The following is a 20150-nucleotide window of genomic DNA, read 5'->3' on the forward strand; positions in this document are numbered from 1 at the left end:
GCTGAAGACAGCAAATAGATGGTCTCTTTTTGTGCAGATTTCTAACTAGCTGCCTGTTTCACAAACTCTTTGCTGTGGGAGCTTTTTCGGGCAGGAAATTTAAAACATGGTGAAGTTACAGCTACCCAATCCTGGTCTGGAGGACAGAATACCTTCCCATACAGAACTTGAAGTCCTTGAGAAAGAAGAGGCCGACTCCAGACCTAAATGGGACAACAAGGCTCAGTACATGCTGACTTGTGTAGGGTTTTGTGTTGGCTTAGGAAACGTGTGGCGGTTTCCGTATCTCTGCCAGAGCCATGGAGGAGGTATGTCTTTATCTTAACTAATGCTGGGTATAAGCTAGGTTTAAATTCACTTTTGGGAAACAAATAGTGGAATACTTTGTTTAGAACAGGTCATTTCCTATAGAGACAGTGATGGTCCTCTCTAGAGAAGACTGTCTGATGGAGAAGGTTATTTCACAGGTTGTAAACATCCACTAAAGTCACATTGGTGACAAGAGAGAAGGGACTGTTTTTATTTTGAGACATGTGATTGATGCAATCAGCCTTGCACTGTCATGTAAGCAGTATGTTTTCTCAGTTTAAAATTCTAATCACGATTCTAAATGATCTTTTCATAATAGGGTTTTCACTGGTTTTTGAATGATCTGTGTATTGGCTGTAGAGTCAGAGTGCAAGCGATTTACAACATGAGAAGCAACAGCACAGAAGTAGTTGACTCTTTTTTTTAGAAGTTAATGTTATTAAGTCATTCAAATTCCAAATACATGTTGTTTACCATTTAATTTACTGAGGAGCTAGGACTAACTGATCGTATCATAGAAGACTTATTTCCCTGATTTGCTGTTAGTTCTTAAAGATGACCTTAAGCTGGATCATTGCTTAAATATTATATGACAATATTAATAACACATTGTGTCTACTTTCCCTCTCAAACAGTATTACATGTGCAGATTTGTCTTGAACCTGAATTTTCTTTAGGGAAGCAGTATGTAACTTATTTCAGATGAGAACCTGAATATGGGCCAAATGTAGGTATTTTGACAGAGAATCTTATTTGTGTTTGTTCCTCACATCTACTGCTCTAGCAAGTGATAGATTTGGGGCAGCTCAGCAGTAGCTTGCATATTGAATCAAGCTGTCAAGTTGGTAATGATGCATACAGCTATATTTCAGCACCAGGAGCTTGCCATGTCCTTGACAGTTTTCTGAAAGTCTATTCTACCTGCTACCAACTTTCCATCTTCATTGCACTCCGGGATATGAGTAAAGTGTTTATTCTTTTGGAATATTTGATTCTGAAGGAAAAAAGAGAAAATGTGTGTCTTAAAGATTCACGTTTTGAAGTAACTTTCATTAAATGTACATAGAGAGATGTTTAAGAATTGATCCTGCTGGTTGTAGCAGGGACCAAGGAGGGCTTTGTCAAGAGTTACCAATACAAACTCAGGGGCATCTGGCTACACATTATTCAGATAACTCGCCTTCAAGAATAAATGTTTCTATTACTAAGGTTCTTTTTAAACATTGACTGGTGTTTAGGGCGTACAGACTGAGGTGAAGGTCATTTGCAGCATTGCCAGCTTTTGTAACAAAAGGTTTACATGTTGAAGGAGAAGAGTCCTAACCCTCATTCTGTGTATGATAGAATTAGTTATGCAGCTTTTTCCAGGTTAACCCAGACAAAGTACATGCTCCTTGCAGGTTGACTAGGAAGCAGGCTAATCCAGCACCTGTGATGGTTTTTACCATATTTCAGCACTTCACTGCCATATGAGGAGAAAGGAACATCTAAGCCTGTACCAAGATTTCTCCTTAGGAGGTTAAATGTTTAAACAATGGTACCGCAGTCCCCTCAGCCATTCCCATTCCTGTTTCTCAGGGATAGCTCCCAAATGCTTTAAGAGCAGGGTAAGAACCTGCTGCATGAAACATAGACTGCTGGCTGTCATGCACCATGTTCAGTGCTCAGATCTGCTGGGGCCCTGATGCCTTGGACCAGGGAAGGTATGAAGAGAGGTATGAAGAAGTACGAGGGAAGATATGAAGAGACAAAGGATAAGAACAAGTCCTTAGTCATCACGGAACCATAGGTTATCTCATAAAGTACATGTGGATTCAAGGCTGTGTAAGTTACCTCATGGAGATACTTTCAGAGTGGCTAGAATTGCAACCTTAGCTTCTTTATTTTTTAAGATACAAGTTACATGGACCATAGTTTGAATCCATTTATCACTAGTGAGGTCTGCTAGCAAGGGTGTATATTTTAAGCAAGGACTCTTCAGGATTAAGTTGTATGTCCATCTAGTCTGTGAATCAGCATCTGCACATTTTATATTCCTCATGAAATGTAAATGAAGCAGAGGGATTTACAAAATACACCCTTGTAGTTGATAAACTTGTTTGAAGGTAGATACTTCTTGGGGGGCTGGGGGAGAAAAACTGCCTTTGTTGGAGGTACATAGGAAGACAATGTTATATAGACAACTCTTATTTCCAAATGTTTCTGTTTAAAAACAGAATTATTTGAGGGCTGCCTCTCCCCGCACACAAAACTATGGTCACATTTTAACTATATCCAAACACAGAAAAAGAAACTGATGCTTACATGATTTCCTTTCATTGCTGTAGGTTATAAGTTTGTATTTTTAACAATGATTTACTACAGTTAAAAAAATAAATAGTACAATAGAGCATATTCCATCTTTTTAAAAATAATTTGAGTCTTAAAATCGGTAAATACGTCATTACCACCGACAAACTAGACCTCAATATACACATGATGTAAAAGCTACAGTGTTTGCCCCAGTGCTTTCAATCGTGTAATGAGATTGAGACTTCCTCTCACATGATCGCTATCTCTGACAATACACGTAGCTTTTGTTTAATCGTTATTGAGCAACATGTCATTTAATCAACTGTTAAGCATTTTTGTTTCATCCCCGATGAGCATTATAAAAAAGAGGATGTATATTTAATGTTTAATCCATCAATAAAAATAAGTCTCTACGTCTACAGCTCACGTATGTCTCTAGTAAACACTGCCACTTTTACATCTCCATGTGTGACACACTAAATGAAGTGGTGACGAAGACACCAGCAGTCAATACAGGGTAGCTTCCTCTCTGGGACTGGTATTCTAACTACCACTGAGCATTCAGGATATGATAATGTGAACATCTCAGTCTGAAATTTACCTGTGTTCCCTTTTCTGTGAATGTCTTTCTTTTTTTTTTTCTTTCCAATTTTACATTAGAAAATCTTAGCTTACACTTCTTACAAAAAAAGATGTAGTAGCTCTACAGATGCACAAATATGTGCTCTGTAATACAGTACTAAGGAAGGATCAGAATGCAAAATCTCAGCTGGAGAAACTTCAGACTGGAACAGCTGCTCATTATTTATATATATTTATAGTGTATTAATTATTACTATTAGGTGACATCCTTTTTCTTTCTGTATCTGTGCAAAGAAGGTCATGGAGTCCCTTTGCTGTCTCAAGAGCATGTAATGTTTAAAGACTTCTTTTACATCACTTTAATAAAAGTACCTCTTGTACGTATCCTGAGGCCTCAGGAAATCCACTGGAGCTGATGAAGCACTTGTGGCATGTCCTCTTGCCACAGAAGATGGCTTAATATTGGGAAACTTGGAGCAATATATCATGCTGTCCACTGAGAGAGTTCTTTGTGTAGGGACAGAGCTATTCCTGAATCTCATTGCCTCAGAGAGTGAAGCTCAGTGTCTATCCAGCCTGCTAGAGCTGGGTGAGTGGAGGTGCACTTTGCAGTTAAGATTTGCAATAATGCCTCAGCCATGGAAAAAATGGAGCCTGAGACAGAATATAAATCAGCCTGCTTCCTACTTGAAAGTGAAAAATTGATACTACCTTTGAATGATTGCTAAAGGAAATGTTTCATAAGGAAATGCTTCTAATTCTTCATAGAGGATGGCCTGATCTTCACACTTTTGCTAGCAGAGGTGATAATTACAAAAAAAATACTGTTTTTCTTGGTAAGTATGATAAGAAACAAGTGGCCATAGGTTGAAATTACTATAAAGGCTGTTTACTTTGTTATACAACAAGATCTTTGACCAGGGTGAGAATTCCTAATGAAATCCTTAAAAGATCTCATTGTGGCCCGATTAAGAATAGAGACGTGTCTCTCTTAGGAGTAAAGATGATTAGGAAGTTTACCTTAGCAGAACTAAGTGCCAGTCCATTCTTGCAAGTTGAGATTCAAAGGGTGAAAAGGAGTGCAAATGAGGAGTATTTGGATCAGGTAACTATATGGATACTGATGGTGGTCTATAGCCCCTCACAAGGGGAGCTGAGGGGCAGCACTGAGGTCTGCTCTCTGGCAGTAGCAACAAGGCCCAGGGGAATGACACAGAGCTGTGTCAGGAGAGAGTTAGGGTGGGGATTAGGGAAAAGTTCTGCACCCGAGGGCAATGGGCATGGAACAGGCTGCCCAGGGTAGCTGGCATAGCTCCAAGCTATGGGAACACAAGGAGTGTTAGGACAGCAGTTTCAGATTTGTGGTTTAACTCCCATTTTGTCCTGTGTGGAGCCAGGAGTCTTGATGATTGTCCTAGATCCCTTCCAGATCAAGGCATTCTGTGATTCATTGCTGATCTTTAATCTTTTATCTTTTTCTCTGATAAAGGTCTTTATCAGAGAAAAGTGAGACTGATGTATGATAGAAGCCTGTCCAGCACCCAAAATAGAAGCTAATAAGGCAAGATTAAGATGGAGAAGGCATACAAATCTGTAGGGTCAGGTTGTAGACTATTATGAAGTGTCTTGGAATTCTGGTATAAAACTGAGAGAACACTATGGAACTGAAATTGCTGGTATAAACACAGTCATCTTGTACTTGTCTCATCTTAAGCTCAGCAGAGCTCTGTGACAGAGTGGGACATGATGGCAAGTGTGAGCCAACCTGATCTAAGATAGGAGAAGATTACATATTTCTACCAGATTTATATCCATACATAAATAAATAACTTGAAGTCCATGAAAGGATAGAGGCTGTGTATGGGGGAGTTGTCCCACTGACACTCCCATGCAGGGACAAAGTCACCAGGATTTACAGAGATGGATCAGAATGGTGAGAGAACACTTACCATGTACACTGCATAAGTCCTGCTATCTGTGAAAGCAAGAATAAAGCAGATGGGAGAAAAGTTACTTACAGGAATAGGGTGGAGTATCATTAGAGTACAAACTCTTCAGAGCCAAATCTGCATGCACTGCATGTCTTATCAGATTGAGAGGGGCCCTTAAGTGCATATCAGATCATGTTCCAGCACAGCTAAGCAGGTCTATAAAGACAAAATGGGACAAACTGTTGATTAACTCCTATGCATTGTTACCAGTGGCCCAGGGTAGTAGTAGTTCAGTTTCCCCAAGTCTAGGCTGGACCACCATCCTCCATTCCTTTCTGGTGTTATAAATGTCCTGATTTTCCTCTGAAGTGAGAGAGTAACAGTCTGGGGCACCTTGAACTAACCTGTAGCTGCAAGGACTACCTGGTTTCTGGAAAAGGGAAAGGAAGATCAGACATGCAAAGTGGGGAAGAAAGCAAATGGAATACTGTTCTTCATGATGATGTGTACATACTGCATCTACCAAATCAACACAGTGACACTGAAGAAACTGAGAGTCAGTAGAGCTGGAAGTTTAGCAAACTTTACAAATATCAGTTCATTTTTTCAGTAAGAAAAACCATGCCCCAAATTATTTATTCTTTTGTCTCTCTTTTGAGACCTCTTCAGTCTGTCTGTCTTGTTTTTACAGCGATAGCCAATTTTTAATGCATATCAAATGAGCTACAGTGATTTTGAATAGTTTCAGATTTTGAGTATGAAGTTTTTGTGTTGCTAAATGAAATGCCCTAAAGAACTCTGGGAAGATTGTGTCTACACAATTACTTTTTGAATTCAACAGAAACATATTTTGTCGTGCATCAGTGGTTAGTCATTCAACCTGAGGTGCGGCATGTACATTTCCAAAGTGCTCGGCATTCTGAATAGCGTTTCATGCTTTTAAATGTTAGTATCAACACTGATTACCAAGTCTTTAAAATGTAAATCAAAGATAGGTGAATAAATAGAACTGTTTCAGCTCCATGAGAGTAGAAAAAAAAAGAGCATAGCTGGCTAATTTCACTATAATAGTGACCATTTGAAACAGCAATGTTGATTTTAGCGGACTTCATTCAAAATGAAGTCTTTGTGATACAGATTGTTTCTAGAACTCTTGTGTGTATGCCACTATGAAGATACACAGTGAAGCAGTTGAGCACATACTATATGTCTTTCAAAACTATTCAACTGCCTGTGATTCAAAACTATATTTCCCAATTTACAAATTTCCTCTGTCATTTTCTATACAGTTTCATTGCGTACATAAGGAAAAAGTCAACAGGTACCCAGACACGAACAGTTCATATAGTGTTCTGCAATTTTGTGTTCACGTACCTATATTATTTACTGTCTGTGATTAGGAAGCTGATGGTAGTTTGTAATGACATTCAGCTATAAGTCTACTAGGACATTGTTTTCAAGCAGTTGACTCTGAACTTTGGTATTCCAGTGTGATGTTATTTGTTATCTACATGTTTCAGGTGCAGTCTACTAAGAAAAAAAAGAACGATGTCCCATACTAACCAGCCTTGTCATAATTAACAAGGTTTAAACCCTGAACTTCAGATCTCTTCTACTAGAACATAACAGTTGTTTTATACAGTTTTCAGGAAGAGTTATTGGTCATTCTATGGAGACAACCTTACTGGGGCTGGCACCTTGCTCCATGCTCCCGCCTAATCTTTTCTTAGCTCATTCAACAACTACTTATAATTCGGATGATTCACAGTTATAAAACTATAACTTTTACTGAAAAAAAATGAAAGTCATTCCAGGAAAGTAATTGTTTTACCTCCATTGCCAATCCAAAGGTGGCTCCTTCAGAGTTTAACCTTGGGAGTGAATAATTTAGATGTGTGTTTGCAGCGTGGGAAGGATAAGAATTCCTGACTGAAACCACACATAATGAGGTCTCCTTCTTGGATGTTATTCAGAGATACTGTAGATAAATCAGAGAAGGGTTTCCACAGCTCACTGTTTGAAAACCCAGAAGAGCTGAAGTTTGTGCTTTACTGTTGTATGTCAGTGACAGGAAGAACTTCTTTTTTCTTGTCCATTACAGGAGCCTTCATGATCCCTTTCCTGATTTTGTTGATTCTGGAGGGTATCCCCCTGCTCCATCTTGAGTTTGCCATTGGCCAAAGGCTGAGGAAAGGCAGTGTGGGAGTCTGGAGTTCCATTCACCCTACCCTGAAAGGTGTTGGTAAGTCTGATGAGGATATAAAAAGCCGTGTAATAAAGCACTAGAACTAAGAACAAAGCTTCAGACTTCTGTTTTGGTGTGCTGAATTCTGGTTGGACTGGATGACCTCCAGAGGAACTTTCCAACCTCAGCCATGACACTCTGTGGTTCTGTGATCATCACACACTTGAAAGGGATACAGACAGTTAAGATTACTGATGCAACAACTGTGTCTGTTAATCAGTTACAAAAGATACGGCTTGCAGAGTTTTTCAAAATCTTCTGAACCTAAGAGCTTTCAGGACCTAATCATTAGCATTTACTCTCTCACAGAGAAGTCACAACAGATTGCTTGGGAACAAATGGAGAAGGAGAGATACTAATTTGATTCCTACAGCTTTTCACAGACTGTGCCTCCCAGCTGCTAAACGTCCCATAAGAAATAAGACTAGCCCCACAGCTTTGCCTACCTTTGTGGTGACATTGTGGAAGAGAAAGACAATCACATTTAGGAAAAATTCGGTTCATCTGTGCATATACTTAGCTTCTCAGATTTCCTAAATACCAGAAGGCAAGACTGAATAGGAACTGTTTCACTGGTGGGAGTTAGCTTACCCATAAACTTGGCTCCTACATTTGCATCAGCTTCACTCACAGAGTAATTTTAGGCTTCATATGTGTGTAGGACTAATCTGTCCTGCCTTTGGGTCACACATTCACAGCGATAAATCCTACATTCAAAAGAAAGAGTAAAGAAGAGAGTGGATAGGCCACTAACCATGGAATTAGGATGGTGAGGAGGGTTGGTAAATGCTGAAGAGTAACAAGATGAGGCTCATACCATGATCCATACTTGGACCCAGAGTTGGGACTTGAACTTGTAATCCCCATTTTAGTGAGCGTGCTCCATTCTGCACACTGAAAAAAGTGGTGTTAATTCTGCCCTTGGAGTTCCTTAAGTGTTAACTTCATTTTTGCCATATTTTGGAGAGGGAAGGAAATAAAAGCATCTTTCTTTGCAGTGACAATCTAAAGACAGGATGTATTTTCATACCCTCAAATTAAGATTTGTCAAAGCTGCTTTTATATTCATATGTCTGGTTGAAATGATCTTTTACGGTTTCTCTTTTTTTTTATATTCTCACTATATATATATATATATATATTTGTGTATGTCTTAAAGAACTCTGAAATTTACATTGAAATCTAATTTTTGTTATTTTTCAGGCATAGCAGCAATGTGTGTATCTTTCCTGGTGAGTCTGTACTACAATACTATCATTGCTTGGGTAATGTGGTATTTCTTCAACTCCTTCCAAGAGCCCCTGCCTTGGAGTACCTGTCCTCTCACTGACAACAGAACAGGTATGTTCTATGAAATGTTGCATTTTGTTTCATAGCACAATTTTTTGTTTCTAGGGCTTTTTCTGTAAGACAACAGTAAGATAGGCCAGTACTGTCAGGAATACTGTGCTATTTTAATATTTGTGTTCTGTAAAAATATATACACACTATATAAAGATCAGTATATGTAAAGATAAGGTAAAGATCTTTGAGGCCAGCATGGATGTTTTATATGAGACTTTTAAGCTGAAGTCATTGGAAAGATTTTGACAGACGTATTTACATTCAGAACATTCACAAAGTGCAAGTTTAGCATAAGAATTAACATTTTCCAGATTTAAATGTGTTTCTTGTAACTAACAGATGTCAGCCTTATTGAAACACTGCTGAGTAGCAGTTCTGTGTTTCTTAACAGCAGTTATCAGTGCTAATAGTAAGTAGCAGAAATATTGTGAAATGGCAAAGTGACTTCATTGCTATTTGGAACAATTTAAAAAAAAAAAAAAGAAGAAGAAGAAAAAAAAAGCTAATTATATGTTATATTTTGAAACTTAAACCTGTAACTAGGAGTAAAATGGGTAATTTGTTTTCCATACTGATCTGAAATGGTGTTGAGAGTTCAAAAGCAATCTGGAAGTTATGAAACAGTATCTGCATATTGTCATCAGCTTTGAGCTTCTCACCTGAACAGAAATGGAAATTGTTGATAAAAGCGTGAGAGGAAATATCAAGGTTTTGTCTATACCAGTGAGAGATGCCAGACACCACCTTTCACATACACAGTGCTAAAATCAATAGCAGTCCCTGTTTGTGCTCTTCCATCTCTTCACCACAAACCCCTTAATAGCATATTGAAAAGAAAAAGAAATGAAGAAGAAAACATATGCGTGAACTACTTTAAATATAATTATTTCTTGGTATAAGAGCAGCTTTGTTGCTCACAACCAGCCCTGCCTGAGACTGCATGGAGCAATGGAGCAGATTGCTCCCATTGGTCAGTGAGTGGCTCTTCAGGGCTGCACTTCTCTCCTCCAGATACATGCAAGGGCAGGGCAAGGCAGTGTATTGCATGGCTCAGTGTCTTGAAGGTAGCTGGAAGTCCAGCTTAGAATCGTTGGATCATAGAATATCCCAAGTTGGAAGGGATGCATAAGGAGTTCAACTCCTGGACTCCAACTTGAGCTGACAAGCCCTTAAATGATGCCCTGTGAAGCAGAAAGATGAAGTATTGCTGGCTGGTGGGAGGTGAAGAGCTCTCACTCTGCAAGAGGCTGTGGGCAGGTGCTCAGACTTTACTAGGCAAGACACAGCAGGGTGTACATTGAAAGCCCAAAGCAGTTCTTTGGTTTGGCTTTTGTTTGGCTGGTTTTGGTGCTCTTTGACGTGAAGTGTGAAAAGTGCACAACCATTATAAATGTATGTCTAGCTGCTTCTACATTAAAAAATAATCAATTCAGTATACATGCATGTGTGTTCCTCTACATATTTTCCTTGACACAAGAGGATTTTAACTTTTCTTGTTGGAAGAAAGAAAGCGCTTATAGAAAGAAGAATCTTTGAAAGAGCTTCAAAGAATGGTCGAATTAGGCATGGATCAATCCTTTCACTTTAACTAAGAGAAAAAATAGTGACAACTGTATCCCTGTTAAACAATACTATTTTGAAAACACTGTTCAGCAATGAAGTCTTCCAACAACAGATCTGTTGGCTTTACATAGTATAATTTTGAACGCTGGTGTTTATTATTTAACCTGCAGAATGACCATAATTTTGTGGTTACAGATTACGTAGAAGAATGTGCCAAGAGCTCTCCCGTGGATTATTTCTGGTACAGAGAAACATTAAACACCTCCACATCTATTGAAGATTCAGGCACTATACAGTGGTGGCTTCTGTTATGCTTAACATGCGCATGGGGCATACTGTATGTGTGCACAATCAGAGGCATTGAAACAACAGGAAAGGTATTCTATTTTGTTTTATATGAAACAGATGATTTTCATTATGCTGTTGTGAATCCTTACAGCGGGTCTAAACATAGTGTAGAAACTGACTGTTTCTTGAGTGTCTAAAATTTCAGATGTCATCATAGGGGATGTTTTTTGAAGAAGGAAAGTGAATGAAATAGAAGTTGATCTGATTTAATCTGATTTTATTGATGTGGACATCGGTGTGAGCAGCTCAGCTTTCATGTCCATAGAGACCCAAGAAGAACACTTCTTAAGTATCTCCACGTTAACGCTAACATTAGACTTTAACACGGGATTGAGGCACTCGTCTTTTGCTGACTGTTCTCTTCAAAACATATCTGTGGAAATTTCCTTGGGTGTGTGCCAGTTCTTAACATCAACTCTCTGCACAAGTAAACAACATCATTCTGAGACGCCCTCAGATAAGCATTTCATTCTAAGTGTTTTATTTACATACTCCTCATGCAGGCCGTGTATGTAACATCGACTCTTCCATACCTTGTGCTTACCATTTTTCTAATCCGTGGCTTGACGCTGAAAGGATCAGTCAATGGAATTGTGTTTCTCTTCACTCCAAATGTAAGTCACTGCTTAGTCTATGCCTTACCAAAACACGATGGAGTTCCCTCTGTAATTAACAACTGAGTGAAAATGAAAACCCTCTGGTCATGCCTTTATTATGGAATCAGAATTACTCAGGCTGGAAAAGACCTCAAAGATCATCAAGTCCAACCGCAGCCTAATCATGGTACCCTAACTCTAACAATCCTCTGCTAAATCATATCTCTGAGAAGAGATATTTCTGGCTGTCCCTCAGGAGTCTTAAAAGCCTTGATCCTGACAGGTGAATCTTTCTTTACATCAGATATAAAATATACACAGACAAATGTATGCTCCTTTTCCCTATCTCCTCCCTCAAAATTTGTTATAAAAAATAGAAGGATCATTGCTGAGAGATGCAAGGGAGTTGTTTCAAGGGAGCTTTCTATCTTTTCCAAGGATGTCGTGTATCCTAGTTAAGGGGTGAGTCTAGATTGAAAGCACAAATCACATAGCTGAGAGGAGAACCATCAAATTGTGACAGCTGCACAGAAGACCTATTAGGATGGTTTTACTATGCAACAGATTTTAAGCAAAATTTGAAAGGATTTTCCTTTTCCATGAGCAGACCTCTGAGTGGTCACTACTAATGCTAAATACTGACTTCTCTGGAAATGGGCTCAGCAACTGTCAGCTATTTACAAGAAAGTAAGCTGTTCATCAGTTTTCAGGAAACTTGTAGGAAACTTGCAGATAGGCTTGCAATTGAGAAAAAAAGAAAGTAAGTTTGACAAAAGAACTGAGTTTTTACACTCTAAAAAATATTAAGTACTTCATGTCTGACATTCTTGTTTTAAATTCCTCATATTCAGCCTGACTAGCAATGTTACATAGATTGTATGTCTGATACCCCAGGTTACTGAGCTGGCTAACCCAGTGACGTGGCTGGATGCGGGTGCGCAGGTGTTTTACTCTTTCTCCCTGGCCTTCGGAGGCCTCATTTCATTCTCCAGTTACAACCCTGTTCAGTAAGTATTGAGGCAAAAGCCAAATGTTACACGAATATTTAATTCTTTCAAATGAAGCCTATTTACTTCTGCCCTACTGTTATGCAGTAATTACAAGTCTGGGACACCATCCTGTCTGCCAGGTAAGGCACAATTTGTCTTGCTGACCCTGCTCTTAGGAGCCAAAGATTCCAGGTCCAAGGGCTGGCTGATTTCCTACAGAACAACAGAATGGGTCATGCTAGAAAGCAGGGACTGGCTACCTGCCACAAGCCAGGAGCATGGCTTTGCTATTCCTCTTCACACAGCTGAAGCCAGCTGATGCTACACGCATTTCAAAGCAATTCACAGACCACGGCTTTAATCTTTTGTTTAGGGATTAGAAGATATATTTAGGAATTTTTTAATTCAGATTCAGTTCCTTCCATTATGCATGAGAAGGGGCCAAGGAAGACTTGGAGTACCAACACTCTTCACCTGCGGACTGACCCAACCACCAAATTATGATGCAGTGTTGCATTTTGCCTCCCAAAATATTGGAGCTGCCATCAGTGTTTCTCAGTGGCTGCCATCCCTTCAGCATTGTCTTTCTGAAAGCCAAACTCTGTGGCATTGTCTGAGCCCAATATTACTGACAAATATCTCCAAATTAAATTTTGAATATCTGGTTTGGTCACATTTGTGTCGAGGAGGAGCCTGAGCATCTCGCTTTCTCTGAAAGAAATACATTATTCAAGCCTGTCTCATGCTACAGTGAGAAAAAAAAATGACAGCAGAAACAGCAAAGAATTTCAATCCAATGCCCCCAACCCCTTACAGACTTTCTTGCAATGATACGAATCAGGAAAGCTTACAAGTCTTTGCTGGCTTTCCTCTCCTCTTGAAGCTGATCATAAAATTGAATATGACAACATCAGATTAATGCCAATGGCCCCGCCTTGCCCGAGAGAAATACAATAACCAGGGTTTTACAACCTTCTAATAAAACCATTAACTAATTTCATAGTGATTCTTTATCTTTCCTCTCTGGGTATGCAGATTTTCCATCCCAGCACAAACAAGAAAAGTCTCTACAAAGCAATTTAGCTTTCTCAGCAGAATAAATTGCCTCTCCCACTTTCTCAGCATACCATTCCCATAGTATTTCCAAAGTTCAGAGACATTTTGAGCCATCTTGCATCCAATGGTCAAAAAAACCTTCCAAAATACTCTTGGCTACTGTATCTTCACCATACCACAGTTTTGTTTTTTCCTCTTGGCTGATTTCAAACCCAAATCTTTCACCTCGCAGCAGAATACTCTACCTGCATCCTACAGTAAGATGTGTGTGCATACATGCACGTGAGGCACAAAGAGGAGAAGACATACTTTTTTGCTCTTCCCATTTCACTTGCCATGATACTTAGAAAAAACGAAGGCAATCATTCCTTATGCACAGAGTGATTTGAGGAAAAAAAAAAGAAAAATACATAGCTGTTAGTTTGCTTAAGGCACTGAGTTTGAATTCACCAAATCTATCTTTAACAGCTGCACTAAAGTAACCTTAGAGCCCATACTGATGTACATACACACCTGTAAACTACTTTTTTGTTAGTCTCAGTAGCCAGTTTTGGGGATGTGTTTGAAATCCATCATCTCTTCTCTCTGAATTGCAGCAATAACTGTGAGAAAGATGCTGTGATTATCTCCGTGATCAACGGTTTCACATCCATCTATGCAGCGACTGTCATATACTCCATCATTGGATTCAGAGCCACAGAAAGATACGATGACTGTTTCGACAAGTAAGTTATTGAAAAAGCAGAATATCCACATTTGTTTGGCTGAAGCACTTCTTAGCCTGACAATAATGCTTCTGTCATTTCTGAACAACTACAGCTCATGAACACGTGCTTTTGGACTGCTCACTACTTCAGAGAATCAAAAGAACCTCACAGGGAGTGATAATTATCTGAGCCACTTTATTTCCTACACAGACGTAGTATAAGCAACCATATTTTACATTATTCCTTGCTGTTTCCAAAAGTAATAGGGGAGGAGGACGTTCTGTATTTGAATGGTGGTGGCTTTTTTCCCTGAAACACTTGAGATATAACTGCAGTTAATGTGACAATTTATGCCAGTGTCAAGGTGGATTCAGTTCATGACATATTTTTTTCATCAGAGCATACTATAATACCTATAGTTTTAGAGCAAAATGAAATAATGCTGAGAAGTGGCCACATCTGGACTACAGTGTAGGCACTTAAGTACTGCTACTGATTCTGCACGCTACATAACTACCCAGAGCTAGAGAGTAATTAATCTTCCCATTTTAATTCATTTAATTTTTATCAGACACATAAAAATTGTCTAGCAACTTTACTAAAAATTGCAGAATTCAGAATTATCTCTGCCAGCTGAGCCAATGTATGGGATAGATGCAACATATCCTTAGTCAGCTCAGTGTTTACTTTGCCTCCCACAGAGCTTAAATGCTTGGGTGTCACAGAGGTACCTAATTTCAGTGGAGAAACTCCCACTTCTTTCTCACCTGGGCTGCCAGGTGTCACAGGTTCCAGTTAGTTCCCATACCCAGCTGGGAAAGTTCATGATGTGTAACCGCAGGCACCTGACACATCCCCAAGAGCTTCCCAGCCTAAACAGCTGAGCACATCCCTTGCAGTGCAAAGAGGGGAAGCTTGCTGTTGTGGGAGTCCCTGAAGTGTCTGATCCGTTTAGCTGTGATCTGGGTACTGAAAGACATCATTGGGCTCACATGGGAAAAAGAAAGAGAGAATTTCACTTGCATGAAACCCCTGGACTTCCCAATTTCCTAATTTGATCCTGAGCAGCAAAAGCTGATTCACAGAATTATAGAATCACAGACTGGCCTGAGTTGAAAGGATCTCAAAGATCATCTAGTTTCAACCTTCTGCTACAGGCAGGGGTGCCAACCACCAGACCAGGCTGCCCAGAGCCACATCCAGCCTGGACTTTGATTCTTTTGAACCCTCTTTACCAAAGACACTGTGCTCTTAATAACTTGAGGATTAAAATGAATACTGAGGGTGTTATAAATAAGCAATTTCAAAATACTTGTATCTCACTTTTACAGAAATATTCTTACCTTGATGAATGCATTTGATTTGCCAGAGGGCAATGTAACCCAGGATAACTTTGAGCAAATGAAGCAGCTGTGCAACATGACTGATCCTGTCACTTTTGCAAGCCTTAATTTTGAAACCTGTGACCTGACAAGTTTATTAAGTGAGGTAAGTTTTACATCATATCTCATACCGATACCATTCATACTGCAAAAACTGTAGCAACGTTTTTATTCTTAATCTATTAACATTTTTCATTATGAGTGTGGATGAGAGGTGTTTTTTTGGCATTGTATTTTTTTCGTTTTCTTAACTATGTTTCTACCTATTGAGGTTTGCTTGGAATGCTCTTGGGCTAAAATATTACTTCCTTTTATTCCATAGGATATTGTTTTGCTTTTGAAGAGAGAGGCATTTTAAAAGTGATTCAACTCCTCTGAAAAATTCTTTCAATTATGACCTGCTGTAGCTGTCAAAACATCAGCAGGCATTTCTATACCGCTACCTGTCTGCAGCCATGGTGGCAGCTTCTGGTACATGTGATGTACAAACAGCCCTCTCACTGGTCATAAAAGTTTCTTTTGGTTTATATCATCCTTTGATGAACAGCTCATCATTGCTACCACTTTCCACCACAGTTGCTCTTAGTAGTAGTACTTTACGGATGGCAGAACTATGCTAGGACAAACAGGTTATCAAGGCTAAATTGGAATTATAGAACCATAGAATGGTTCAGGCTGAAAAGGACCTCAAAGCCCACCCAGCCCTACCCCTGACATGGGCAGGGCTGCCCCCCACCAGCTCAGCTGCTCAGGGCCCCATCCAACCTGGCCTTGAGCACCTCCAGGAATGGAATACCACAGCTGCTCTGCATTGGAAATGGAATTATACAGCTTTTTGTTTTCCAGTTTGTATATCCAGTTTGAAATAGGGTTTGTATTCTAATTACAGTGAATACATTGCTGCACTTTGGAGGTCTTTGTGGAAAAAGAAAGTATAATTACTGTTGCATGCTGTAGTGTGTACACCAACTCCAGTGACTATAGATGTAAATTTAAAGGCTGTGTGATGTTAACGAAGCAAATTTTTGGAGCTTCTGAAATCTTATGCAGGGAGTTGAAGGAACCGGCTTAGCCTTTATTGTCTTCACTGAAGCTATCACCAAGATGCCTGTCTCACCTTTGTGGTCCATCCTCTTCTTCATCATGCTCTTCTGCTTGGGTTTGTCATCTATGTTTGGAAATGTAGAAGGTGTGCTTGTGCCTTTACAAGATCTGAAGATCGTACCCCCTAAATGGCCTAAAGAACTTGTTACAGGTAAGTGCTTTATCAGAGACAAGTGATCTCCACCCCATTCAATTAACAACTGATATGCTAAAAAATGCAGTGTTACCCAAACAGAATTATGGGCAAGTTTGTCCTAAAATTGATAAACAATTTGGGGCCTATATATATATTTATTTACATACACACATATATATGTACATACAGAAAAGATCCAGTGAGGCTTTATTCAGGCTAGAATTGAGTAGTGACCAAAAATGGAAACGAAGGGCCTTCCCTGTAGTCCTTGAATCTCAATGCTTATAGCAGCACCATGTGAGGAATCTTTTGGAATAGAAGATATTCTGATCTTGTGCATTTTGTGTTGGATACCCAGAAAATGCTTCTGCTCAAGGGGCATGTGGCTCAGTTCTCTACCAGACTTGTTCTCAGTTCCCTAGCAGGTACTTTTCCTCTGGAAGCCTTCTACAAAATGACATAGTTCTGCAACAGCAGTGACTGCCCTGCTCACCTGGACATGGCCACAATGTTCTGATACAAGCAACTTCTCAGTACGCATGAGGAACCCAGCAGTCCACCCAGTTTCCCTGGTTTATGGTTGATTCTTTGGTTACTTTTGGTTTTGTGTCTAAATGTGCTGCTGTTTTGTATTCTGTTTTTTGTAGGTATCGTCTGCTTAGGGTCTTACTTGATAGCTTTCATTTTTGTCCTGAGGTCTGGCAATTACTGGCTTGCTCTGTTTGACAGTTTTGCTGGCTCCATTCCTTTGCTAATAATCGCCTTCTGTGAGATGTTCTCAGTTGTCTACATTTATGGAATAGACAGGTATGAAACACAAGTTAAACATCATTAGACAGTAGTTTATATATTGAGTAGTTGTATAGCTGCAGTTCTGCTGCAACTCAGTGCACAACACTTCTGTTATAGAAGTCACTGGAATTATGCAACTGTAGTTTAGGGTGGCTTATATGATGTAGAAGAAATGGTGCTTTGTTAGGAATTTGGTGGGGATTGCTGCTTGTATGTGAAAGATTTAAGCTATTTCGTTAATGCATTGTGACAGATAATCTTCTGTAACAATCAGCTAAAATAAATACGTTCCTAAAATGCTGGAAGAGAATATCAAGCGTTACTAAGTGCATTAATGCCACTATAACTCATTAATGTTGTAAATATGGCAACGTTTACAGCAAACCTTCATCTGAAGAACTGCATAAAGTATTTAATTAGCGGAAGCAAAGCACAAGCACACTGGCACTGAGCTAAAAGCTTAAAACACAGGTATATTCCAGGATTGTTTAAAGCAAATGCCAGATGATACTGTCCAAAGCAGGCATCCCCATGCAGATCATAGATACTGCTTTACAACAGGATGCAAATCCAAGGATACCGAGATATGTTCCTGTTAGATTCAAGGCCTTATCAATTCCAGCAGCGAGTAATTATCCTAGTGACTTTTTAGAGACTTCATCCCTCTCCCTATTCATAATTAATACATAAGAAATAAATACATACAAAAAAAAAGTGTGAGGCCTTCAGTCACCCATAGGTCTTGCTCAAATCTGTATTAGCCCAAGCTGTGCTGCTCCTAGTGATGGGCAAAGGACTTTTGGCCCCTGTTCCCACAATGAGAGTCTAATGCTGCATGAGGAGGTGAGAATCTGCTTAGATAAATTCACTCCCTGTCTCAGCTCCAATTGTCATCAATTTACAAGCAATGAGCCGATAATGTTCCAATTAGAAGCTTTTATTAATTGTAGCGGGTAAAACAAAAAGGCAATTCAGCGCTGGGCGACAGGGGAATCCTCGTTCCTCCAACTGCCGCGCCTTCCCGTCCCTTGCAACTTCTTTTGTAAGGTCCATCCCGAGTGTATTGTCCTTTAATTGGTCGGTCGTGATCGTGCCACTTGGTGTGTCGTTCCTTGGTTGGTCCTTCCGTGAAACTTTGTATCCATCGGGGCGCGCTTTGCCTGTAACTATGCAGAGTACACAATCTACCCATAAAATTAGAGTGTTCTGCAACCTTTGTGGCCTCCATATTCCACCATCACATCCCGGTCCTAATGAACAAGCACTCCACCACAATGCTACCACATCCCGGTCTTAATGAGCAAACATTTTATCACACTCAATACCACGTCCCATGAACACTGTTGGGCTCTCCGGCCTCCAAATCCCTGAGTCTCCTCAAGATGCAATCCTGCCTTGGCAGGAGCAGTGCAAAATGCATCCCTCAGAGCTGGCAGGCAGGGAAGAGCGCTCTCTGCAGAGGGACAGGGGGAATTCATTCAGGGAAAGGAAGGAAGTGGGTCCAAATCTGGATCTGAATATTTTATTTTGGATTGCTCATTAGATCCAAAACAAAAAAAGAAGAAAGCTTCTTTAGTTTTGTTGGCAAATTTGGCTTTCGTGTGTGGTTGTGGGGAGCCATGTGTGCCTAGGGAAGGTTAAGGAACAATAGAGGCCTCAAACTGCTAAACTAGTTTTTGTTTAATAGTCTGTGCACGCAGCGCTGCATTATGTGTAGGGTCATAAACAGGGATCAGGATTGTGCTGACATCACCTGCAGCACAGGGACAGATTCTTCTTGTGGGGACATATTTGCTCCATTTTCTACTGTATGCTCTGTGCTTAACCCAAATGACGCAGTTCTAGGTGCCCTTAATGAGCAAGTGTAAAGTTAAATACAACTCAAACCGAGATCACTGATAGAAATCCAAATTAAGCAAGCGTTATCCATAGAATCTAATTTTTTTAAATCATTCCAATTGCTTCTTTGTTATATTGTATCTCCTTTTAATTGATGCAGCTCTGAGGTGCTTGCAAAAAAACCCCAACCCTGATATAACTACCTGAAACTCCACCTACGCTAACTCTTGTTCTGAAATTATTTCATGTATGCTTCAGAGAACTCTTGAAGAAAGTACCTTTCCAAAAATAATTTTCCTGCCTTGCTTTTGGGAACTACGAGTTAGAAACTTATAATGTAATTACAGTAATCTCTGCATAAATTCAGACTGCGTGGGTCTACCTTCAGGTGTCAATGTCTGTCCTCCACTCACACAGACATTAGCAAAGAATGGGGAATCACAGTTCAGTGTCACTTGAACTCTCCTGCTTCCGGGCCTGTAGCTTTTGATCCTTTCCTGTTTTTATTGTCCTGAAGTTCCTGTTTTTGCTCCTAGGTTTAACAAGGATATTGAGTTCATGATTGGACACAAGCCCAATATATTCTGGCAGGTTACCTGGAGAGTTATCAGTCCTCTCATTATGTTAGTTATCTTCTTTTTTTATTTTGTGGTGAAAGTCAATGAAGAACTGCTCTACAGTGTTTGGAACCCTCAATACGTAAGTTTATAAAACCAAAATATTTATTTAGAATTTCTTGATATCTCCTTCTTCAATGTAAGAGTCACAGTCAGTTATATTAACCTTCTATCTCAAACAAGCTTTGTATTATAAACAAAGAAGTTCAAATATAAACAGGGGATAATAGAAAAGTAGCACTTCAAAAAATAAGTCCAAAATTCAGCTTTACTGAATTGGACAGAACCCTCAACCACAGGGTTAGAGATTTTCTTCTC

The 20150-nt window shown here is 39.6% G+C and overlaps 1 protein-coding gene across 1 annotated transcript in view; it reads left to right on the plus strand.

Moving 5' to 3' along the window:
• LOC107309458 (sodium-dependent neutral amino acid transporter B(0)AT1) overlaps positions 1–20150 on the plus strand; it is a 21004-nt gene continuing 854 nt past the window's right edge. Inside the window, exons 1-11 of the mRNA XM_015854284.2 lie at positions 1–308; positions 7216–7356; positions 8563–8700; positions 10462–10643; positions 11118–11228; positions 12105–12217; positions 13852–13980; positions 15294–15450; positions 16395–16599; positions 17232–17391; positions 19752–19914. Of these exons, the coding sequence (XP_015709770.2) occupies positions 107–308; positions 7216–7356; positions 8563–8700; positions 10462–10643; positions 11118–11228; positions 12105–12217; positions 13852–13980; positions 15294–15450; positions 16395–16599; positions 17232–17391; positions 19752–19914 (1701 nt within the window). The 5' untranslated portion in view covers positions 1–106. The remainder of the gene's footprint in view (positions 309–7215; positions 7357–8562; positions 8701–10461; positions 10644–11117; positions 11229–12104; positions 12218–13851; positions 13981–15293; positions 15451–16394; positions 16600–17231; positions 17392–19751; positions 19915–20150) is intronic.

Source organism: Coturnix japonica, chromosome 2, assembly GCF_054131305.1.
Source record: "Coturnix japonica strain WE chromosome 2, WE-NBRP24, whole genome shotgun sequence".
Taxonomy (NCBI): domain Eukaryota; kingdom Metazoa; phylum Chordata; class Aves; order Galliformes; family Phasianidae; genus Coturnix; species Coturnix japonica.